Source organism: Monodelphis domestica, chromosome 1 (genome assembly GCF_027887165.1).
Source record: "Monodelphis domestica isolate mMonDom1 chromosome 1, mMonDom1.pri, whole genome shotgun sequence".
NCBI classification, from domain to species: domain Eukaryota; kingdom Metazoa; phylum Chordata; class Mammalia; order Didelphimorphia; family Didelphidae; genus Monodelphis; species Monodelphis domestica.
In genome coordinates this window covers 43,392,014-43,402,472 of record NC_077227.1, presented here as the reverse complement: position 1 = coordinate 43,402,472, position 10,459 = coordinate 43,392,014, and the positions used below count along the sequence as shown (strand labels likewise).

General features: G+C 35.3%; 1 protein-coding gene across 1 annotated transcript; it reads right to left on the bottom strand.

Moving 5' to 3' along the window:
* Positions 1–9,284: 9,284 nt before the first annotated feature.
* LOC100015179 (olfactory receptor 13A1-like) lies at positions 9,285–10,240 on the bottom strand. The gene has a single exon (XM_001364586.3). The coding sequence runs from the start codon at positions 10,238–10,240 to the stop codon at positions 9,314–9,316; it is 927 nt and encodes a 308-aa protein (XP_001364623.3). The 3' UTR covers positions 9,285–9,313.
* Positions 10,241–10,459: the final 219 nt, after the last annotated feature.

The window sequence follows — 10,459 nt, the reverse complement described above, 5'->3', positions numbered from 1 at the left end:
ATTATAAAAGTCCATTCGATATCAATAATTTTATATCCTGAGAGAAACTTGGTAATTGCATCCACATGAGCTGACCAAAAGCAACCATGCCCATTGACAATTCAGGACTTCCCATTTCAACTATGCCCACTTTTCTTCTCTTCATGTTTTTACCTAGGCTCTACATTACACCACTCTAATTTCTTGACTTCTCTTTGACCTGCTTCTACAATGCTCAGGATCACAGAAAAGTAAGTATACCAATAGAATCTAACTGTCTTCTACATTTGACATCCTATTTCCTCTACTTTATGCTTTAGCATACTCAAGAAAATAAAAACAAAATACAAAATACTGTTTACTCCACATTTAGACTGCCAGATGGCTAAAGGCTTCACCTTCTCAACTTCTCAGCTCATCCATTGCTTCTCCCTGCTGCATGTTCATACCCAAAAAGTTTGAAGTGTCTCTGAGTAATGCAGATTAACACCATGCATCCTGGGACACGTCTTTACCATGCAAGAAATCTACTAAAAGGCATTTCTCATCAGCCAATTCTGGAAGGCAAAACATGCAAGAGGTGAGGGAAAAAAAGGTACATGAAAAGAAAGAAATTGAGCTTTGGATTATCTAGGAATCCCAGAAGCTAGGTAGATATGATTATAATGGTCATCTAGATTGCTCAAGTCATTATTTCCATTGAAAACCATATGGGGCAATTAGTTCAATCGATAGAGAATTGGGGCTGGAAACAGAGGTCCTGGGTTCAAGTTTAGCCTCTGATTCTCCCTAACTGTGGATTCTAAGCAACTCACTTAAGCACAATTGTCTAGCACTTACTGCCCTTCTTTCTTGGAACCAATACTTATATTGATCCCAAGACAAAAGATAGAGTTTTTTTAAGAAGAATAATAAGAAAAAAAAGAAGTCCTTATAGATAGGTTGATTTTGACTTAGTTTTGTCTGGTGACAAGGAGATAGATATGATAAAGTACCATAGTCCCATCCAATTTCAAGAATCAATGGTTCTCTCAAAAGGAAGAGATTATGATTCACCAATATCTCAAATTCCAGAACACTTTGAAAAGGCTAATTAAAAGAAGTGAAAACAATATAAAATATATTTGGTTTACCTATATCTTCTTCAGTGCTACAGATTACAAAGTTTATATTTGTAGCAATTTTCATTATTCTTTCATTAATGACTACAGGAAGAACTTTTAATCTTTATTTTTCTTGTATCATGGAAACTTTAGTTATTTTGATAAAGTCTATGAACTCCAAAATAATCCTTTTAGACAAAATATATAGTATTACAAAGGGAATAATAATAACAATGTCATTTATATAATTATTTAATGTTCATAAAGTGCTTCACAAATATGATCTCATTTTATCCTCACAACAACCCTGGGAGGTAAGCTAATATTATCATCATTGTAGATGAGGAAACTTGAGATCAAAGTTAGTGACTTTCTCAAGGTAATATAGATGGTAAGTTTCCGAGATGGGATTTGAACACAGGTCTTCCTAACTCCAGATCCAGCATTCTACTCTAAGCTTATTATATATAAATAGTTATAAAAAATGAGTTAATGGATCCTTGGCTAAGATTCCATGATTTGGATAGGGGACTTAGAATTTATGGTACATTGATGTTTCAAGGCCTCTAAAATGAGAATCACCTCACCAAGGGTTTCTTGAGACCTGCTTTGACATCCTTATTCTTCATAGTGTAGATTGATGGATTGACAGAAGGGGTCAGGGTGGTATACAGTATAGCCCCTGCCTTCCATTTTTTAGGACAAAAGCTTCACTTGGATTTATATAAATACACCTCCCCCCCCCAGAAAAATAGTATATGGTTACCACCTTGAAGTGGGAGTAACAGTGAAAAGTGCCCTCTTCTTCTCCTCTTCAATCTGGATCATCAAGATATTGGCAATGATAAGGTCAATGAATATAATGGCCAGAAGAAAATTGGCACTACCAAAGAAGAGTTCTGTCACAAGTGTCATAAACTCATTCACTTTTATCAGGGAGCAAGAAAGTGGCAGAATCAGGGGATCTCTCAGAAAAGGTGATCAATGACATTAGGACCACAGAAAGACAATTGAATCAACATCATTGTGTGGGCTCCAGAATACAGCGCACCTACAATCCACTCTACCCCACAGGTATTCTTGCTCATTAGAGTGATATAATGGAGGGGCCGACAAATGGCCACATAATGATCATAAGCTATAGCGATGAAAAGAAGGAGTTCAGAACCCAAGGTCCAAGAGAAGACATAGACCTGGGTCATATGCCAGGAAAGGAGATGACTTGTTTCTCTTTCATCAAGTTCTTTAGCAGCTTGGGTACCACTGCAATCATGCAAATGATATCCAGTAAGGCTATGTTGATCAAAAAAAAAAAATACATGAGTGTGTGAATGCCTGGAGTGACCCCAACTGAAACAATAAGGGAATTTCAAACAAGAGCCAGAGTACAGAAAAGAGAAGAGACAAAGGAAGAGGATTTCAAGGCGAGAATTTTCAGAGAAGCCCTGAGGGGTGAATTCAGTGACAAATGGCTGGTTATTAAAAGCCATAGTTTTGGATGATGGAATAGTCCAAAGTGACCAGAAGACCTCTGCTTTGTCTCTGATGTGTCACTGATGAGTATGCTGAGCATTTGTGGAGAGCAAACAGAGCTAGAGAAAAGGAGAAAAAGCATCATTTTATTTCCTAATTTTGACCAAATATTGGTGGCAAAACTCAATGTTCACCATGGATGGAAATGAAGGACTGCAATTATACAGACTTACTTTGGTAAGGGTGAGGCATGGATGATTCATGGACATGCATGTTATTTCTTTGTGGTTATTTTGATTTTATTTCCCTTTTTGATTAACAATTATTTTAATAAGTGTTTAATGTTTCCACCCCAATTTAAAAGAAAAAAAAAAGAAACCTTTATAACAGACTCTCTGTAGACCTATCATAATTATAAATCAGTGAGATTCCACAGTAGATTCTCAAGCTGGAAGAAACATAGAAGACGACCTAATCTTTTCCTAAGCTAAAGACAATGACAGAATGAGAGCATGGACCCATATATTATGAAAGAAGGAAGAAGCAGGTCCTCACAACCATAGAGATGACCTAGAGGCCATCTAATTCTGCCAAGCAATCTCAATTCAGTTGCAGCCTAGGTTTCTTGACAATATAGGAAACAGTCATCTGAGGTAGCTGAATACAGAAACAATTACACAAATGAATAGACCTATCTGCTATCCATGCAGTTAAACACACACACACACACACTTCTCTCTTGCCCTCAAGTCTTGAATTTCTAGAATTAAGATAGTTCAATCAGGATATCCCATAAAGACATCTTAAAACCATTAACTCATTATTTTGCCCTCTATACCCTCTCCCTTTGGAACTTCCTTCTTACTACTCCCTTTTTCCTACTGACCCAGTCTTTTAACTCAGGTGTCATCCTTGAATTTACCTTATGTAATCTGTTGCCAAATCCTGTTGATTTTGTCTTTATAACATCTTTCTAAAGTCCTTCTTTCCACTGACACTGAAACCACCTTGATATAGGGCATTATCATCTTATGTCTGCTGGTGATCTCCCTACTTTAATTCTATCCATACTCTGCTTCATCCTCCATTCAGATGTCAAATTAATCTTCCAATTGCACATATTTGATTCTGTCACTTTCCATCTCATTGAATAAACTCCTATATTTCCCTCTAATCCCTAGAACCAAATATAAAACCTTCTGGAATTCAAAGCCCATCACAATCTGCACCCAGTCTTGTGATACAATTTGCTCTCCCACAGCTCCCACTTACTCTGTGATCCAGTGACACTGGTTTCCTTGCTGTTTCTCTCACAAAACATTGGATCTTGTCAATTGCTGTCTCCAATGCCTGGAATATTCTCTTATTTTATCCCCACCTTCTTTCTTATCTTCCTTCAAGTCCCAAATGAAATCCTATTTTCTACAAGAATCTTTTCCTGATCTACCTTAACGCTAGTGCTTTCTCTCTGAGATTATTTCCAACTTATCTTGTCTTTATCTTGTTTTTATAAAGTCTCCACCATTACACTATAAGCTTTTGGAAAGCAGAAAAGAAGAGGAAGATTATTCCAACCATAAGGAACAGCTGAAAAAATATTTAAAATCCAAAGATGAAGTGTTGTGAGAAGAACAGCAAGGAGGTCTGTCACTGGATCACAAAGTACATAGGGAGCAGGGGTTGGGATGAGAAATGAATTATATGAAGTCTGGAAAGGTAGAAGAAGGTCTGATTGTGAAGAACTTTAGAGGCTAAATAGGCAATTTCACATTTGACTCTAGATGGAATAGGGTTACAGCTAGAGTTTATTATCTGGGAGTGGGGGGTGGTAGAGACAGGGTCAGATCTTCACGTTAGGAAAATTAATTTGACATCTAAGGATGGGCTGGAGTGGTGAGACACTTGATTCAGGGACCAACCAGTAGGTTATTTCAAGAGTGCAAAATAGTAGCAGCTGGATTTAGCAATTATTGACATTTCCAGAAATGTCCAATCAACAAATTTTCTCACTTACAGAAGGGACTTTCCCAGCCTAGAAGGAAACAGCAAAAACACATTAATAGTGGATAAGTTGGTGTTCATTCTTCCTGTCCAGCTCATGAATTGTGCATAGAAATAGTCCTTTTCAAATGGGAATAAATGATGGGGAGACTAGGTAGAAAAACAAATTCTCTTCCCTTCTCCTGTAATATCTATCTCCTTTCAGCAGTGCCTGGGTTGGATTTTTATAGGAATAGGAATTATCCCCTCTTTATCATCTTTTATCTCAAAGATATTTTTATCTCTTTTTTTAATCAGCTTTTATCTCAAAGATATTAGGTGAAAACCACCCTCCAAGGACTCTGTCATCTAGGACTGAATTCCTTTACTTCATTTCCATGAGTGAATTTTTAATATTTTGTTAACTGCATTTCAGCATTTCTTTGAAATCTTCATAAAACAGTGTAAACAGGATATGCAGACAAGGTGTGTTTAAGTCACATCTCTTAATATATCCAATTCCCTTTAACAATTTCTGTGAAAGACTTATTTTGTGTAGTTGTTTAGTCCCCAAAGATTTGTATCTTTGAGCTATGTATATTTAACTAACTTTCAGTTATGATTATATACAAGTTGTCTTTAAATAGAGGAGATGAATCAAATATTGGAAAGGAAATAACTTCAGGAACTGAAGTGGATTTGTATTCATTCTCACCCTGAGAATGGGATCAGTTTCTGTGGCCACCATTTCTGAACCATCCTGCTGTCACACAGACCTTTCAAAAAATGCTCATTAATTCATTTATAGTTGTTTGATTATAGCAACCAAAAGTAAAATCATAGAATACTACAATTGGAAAAGCTTTTAAAAGTGTAAAAATTAAAATTAAATGTCAATAAAAGTAATATTATATTTTGAGGGATTCATTAAATGATCATTAGAAATCAAGGACTAAAGAGAATAAAAAATTAAGACTATGTGTCCATGGTTGATCAAGCTGTTCAAATTACCACCTTACCATCACCAAGCTCAGGAGAGGAAGTAAAGAGGCAGTACCCTTTAGGACCCTGCCTAATATCCCTTGTCTACAGGAAGTACCTAATGACAGGAAGTTGGTGGGTTCCTGGGAAATGTGGTTCTTTTGTAGGGTAACAGATTTTCAATTATACAAAAGTCATCCAAACCAACTGTTTTATTTTACAGATAAGGCAACTGAGGGAATTAATTTAAGAACTAATACAAAACATGGAACATCAGAGCTTAAAATTATTATAGAACTTGTTTTATTTCAAATGATGTATTTTAGAGATAGGTAAAGGTCGTAGGACCATATGCTATCATTTTGATTATGAAGATATTGTGGCCCAGAGAGGCAGTGATTTTCCCATGGTTATACAGCTAATTAAGTGGCAGAACCAGGATTAGAAGCCATGCTTCTAGTAATCTACTTCTCTCTTTTCTATTTTTAGGATACCTCATGGTAACCACTTGCAACATCTTTCTTTTTATTGAGTAATTCCCATAAAAAATAAAATCCATTAGGTTGGTGCTTACTTAGAACTTTCCCATGAATACTATCAAATATATACAATTCACTTGTAGAAAGATATTAAGCTTGAGCCTTAACTTCATAAGAGTTAGGAGGGAGGCTATTCAGAACCAATGATATTCAAGGATACTATATTGCTAAGAGGATCTATGACCATATGCAGGGCAATCTTCAAGGAAGCAAACAATGAGCAAGTCTTTAAGAAAAGAGGCACCAAAATGTCTGAAGGGGATAGAGTCACATTAGCCACAAGGGATTCTCCTAATCACGTTTCTGTGGAAAGGACCCTGAAGGAGTAATTAACTTATGGTGATGATGTCATGACTATTGCTGAAATATAAATTCAATGCAGGGTCAGAATTCTGGAAGAAATATTCCTAGTCCCTCATAGAACTTTAGACCAGGAAATTGTTAGGGCTCATTTAGCTTCCCCTCTTATTGCACATAAGGTGACTGATACAGAGAGGTAAAGTAAATTGAGTAAAGTCATAGAGCAAATGAGAAGCAGAGATGGAGCTAGAAGCCTGGCCTCCTGATTTCTAGTCCAATGCTCACTACTATATAATCCTGAAATCTCAAGAAATTTTTATCAACATACCTATACAGTAGAACTCCTTTTACATGAAATTAACACACAAATTTAAGTATATTCAATTAGCAATCAAAAAAATAAAGGAAGAAAATACATAAGATACTTTGAAAAATTATGCACTAAACCCACACTCTTTCCCCAAGAAGTGTAAAGTCTCATAGCCATTCATCCACTCACACTCATTCTCACTCAGGGAAGTATTAGTGTGAGTCATTGCATTGTTTTGTGTGGAACATTAGTTACTTTATCAGTCTTTGTCAGAAATTCTCCCTTTGTAATGAGTCATGTCCAGTCAGAGCCTCAATTCTCTTTGTTTTATTATGGCTACTTAAATATCAATAATGATCCCAAAGTACGAGTGATGCCGCTATCACTGATAAGCCTTAAAAAAGTCATAAAATGTCTAAGTATGTTCATATGATAAATATTTATTAAATAACAGAATTCATTGTCATGCACGATTTTCAACACATTCACAGGGTCTTCAAATATGTTGTTTGAGTAAAATGAGGTTCTACTGTACCAGATAGGGTCTTGAGAGGTAACTGAAAGGCAAAACACAATAATCAAGTTGTAGCGTGGATAATATTCTTCATCAGTCTCCAGGAATCATGGATGGTCATTGCATTCATCAGAGTTCTTTACTTTGTTTCTGTAATGTTATTACATTATTGTAATTTGTTACAAATGTTCTATAAATTGTTCTATTCGCTCTATCATTTCATATAAGTTTTCGTCAGTTTCTCCAAAACCATCCTTTTTGTCATTTCTTAAAGCACCAGGGTATTTCATTATATTCTTGTGCCCCAATTTATTCAGCCATTTTCCAATTGATGTTTATCCTATTAGTTCCCAGTTTTTTTTTATCCTGGTCCACCAAAAAATTGCTGTAAATACTTTTGTACATATAAATTATTTTGCTTATTTTTTTAATATATATATATATATTGAGGAATGGAGTTAATAGTGTTTTGTTTGGTTCAAAACCTGTGCAGTTTAGTGATTTTAGAGACATAGTTCCAAATTGTCATCTACAATTGCTGAACCAATCCATAGTACTCCAATCAGTGAATTAAAGTAGGTTTTTTCTCCATTGCTCTTCCTTTCTTTATTTCAAATTTAATGGTACTTATTAGTAATTGACTATGGTATAATATACACTTATACTCCTTAGGTTCAAAAAACTTTTGCCCTCATGGTAAAAGCTTTCATCCTATTAAGAAAAACATAATATATGCACAGACATATGCAATAAAATATAGAATATAATGAAGAGAAGAAATCCAGATAGATTTTGAGAAAAAATTAGGAGCTGTCTCAGATTTCAGACTATATTACAAAGTGATAATCATTAAAGCAATATGGCACTGGCTAAAAATAGAGGTAGTGGAACAGAGGAATAGATTGGGTTCACAATGCACTATAGGAAATGACTGTAATAATCTAATGTCTGATAATTCCAAAGATCTGATGTTTTGAGGTAAGAACTCAGCATTTGAGAAAAATTAATGGGAAAAATTAAAAAGAGAATTGGAAGAAACTACACATGGATAAACATTTCATACCATATAATGAGATAAAGATGGAGTGATTTGCCCAAAGTGATGCAAGTGAGCTAGTATTTGAATCTTTTGACTCCAAATCAGTCTTTTTTGCCAAGCTATTTGTCAAGCATAACAAAAATAGCTAATAGTGACATAGCTCTTTTTTTAATTAAAAAGATACTATATATATATATATATATATTATCTTACTGGACCTTCAAATTAATCCTGTGAGGAAAGCAATATTAAAATACTCAGTTGACATATGAGGATACTGAAATTGACAAAAGTGAAGTAACTTGCTTAGGGTCCCAGAGATAATAAAAATCTGAGGCAAGATTCAAACTCAGGCCTTTCTAAGTCCAAGTCCACTGGTTTCTTCATTATGCCACATAAGTGCCTCTAACATAATCAACAATGATATATATTGGTTGGAAAATCGAATTACTGCACTAAAGAATGATGTAAAATATATCTAAATCTTATGGTTTTATATAGATATGGGAGAAAGCCTTTAAAATGAAGATAAGTCATTTGTTTTCTCTTTTTCCACTTGTCATGAGGATCTTCTACAACATTTTGGTAGGTAAAAAGCATTGTTAAATCTAGTTATTTTGGCAAGTTTATGAAGAATAGAGTGTATAGGGGGAAGGAGGAAAGTATTAGAGGCAAATAGAGTAACTAGACTATAAATGATGGGGACATAAATTAGGACATATAAGTTTGAGTGAAGAGAAGGGGAATGATGGGAGAGATATTATGGAGTAAAGATCAACAGTATTTAGTTATCATCTCCTTCATGTGGATTGTGAACAAATGGTAAGGAGACAAGGATAAGTAAATTCATTTTTTCAAACCTAGGTGGATGAGAGGATGTTGTGTGACCCAAAACTGAGATAAGGATGTTGCCAATAGAGCAGGGGGATTATGAAGTTCAAGTTGGTCACAAAGATCCATTCTAGCTCTCAGTAAAAATTATTCCATAAATCCAAAAACTAATATTTCTAGAAAGTGATTGCCTTTTTCTTTTATCTTATATTGGAATTTCAAAAATAAAATTACAGCCAAGTGTTATGGACAAATTACAAATATTTATTGAATGAATGGAAACATTTTCTTGACTGCTGTTTTGAAATCCTTATTTCTCAGAGTATAAATGAGAGGGTTTAAGGTGGGACTGATGGTAGTGTATAGGACAGCTACTATTTTGCCATTATCCATGGAGGACCCAGAACCTGGAAGAATGTATGTGTATATAATTGTAGTATAATATATGGTAACCACAATGAGATGGGAGGAACAGGTAGAGAAGGCTTTCTTCTTCCCCTCTTTGGTGCGAATCTTCAGAATGCTAGAGATGATGAAGCCATAGGACACCATAGTGAATCCAAAATTGATCACCCCAAAGTATACATCTGCAATGACTATCATAATATTGTTTAGGTATGTGGAGGTACAAGAAAGCAATAGCAAAGTGGGGATTTCACACAAAAAGTGTTTAATTTTATTGGGGCCACAGAAAGTTAACTGTACCATAAGGCCAGTGTGTACTGCTGAGCTGATGGCACTAATGGTCCATACACTACCAGCTAGGAAAATGCAAACCATTCTGCTCATCATAGTAGTGTAATGGAGGGGGTGGCAGATGGCCACATACCTGTCGTAAGCCATGGCCGTGAAAAGCAGAAGTTCAGCACCCAAAAACCATGTGAGGAAATACAACTGGGTCATACAGCCATCATAGGAGATGAATTTCTTATCCACAAGGTTTTCCAGCAATTTAGGAAGAACTGTAGATGTGCATCCAATATCTAAGATTGCCAAATTGGCAAGAAAAAAGTACATAGGTGTATGGAGACCTGAATCTATGCTTATGGCCAACACAATGAGTGCATTGCCTATTAGAGCCATGATGTAAAGAAAAAAGAAGATGAAAAAGAGGGCAAGCTGAAGTAGAGGAGTCTCAGAGAAACCTTGCAAGAAAAATTCAGTCACTATTGATTGATTGCTCACTGCCATTTGACTAGAAGATGCTCCCTCAATCTTCCAGGGGAAGTCTTCCAAAGTAAAGTCTCCTTCATGTGGCAATCAAGAGATCAGGTGAACTATAGTAGAAACAAAATACACATATATTCATTAAAATTTTAGAAATATGGGTCAGCTGGGTAGCTCTTTATTTAGATAATACCTTATTCATATAGTTTTAAAACAATAGAGGATTCCTGTTAACAAAGTATT

Coding starts and splice junctions, on each gene's coding strand:
- LOC100015179 (XM_001364586.3), bottom strand. CDS start 10,240: ATGGCAGTGAGCAATCAATCAATAGTGACTGAATTTTTCTTGCAAGGT.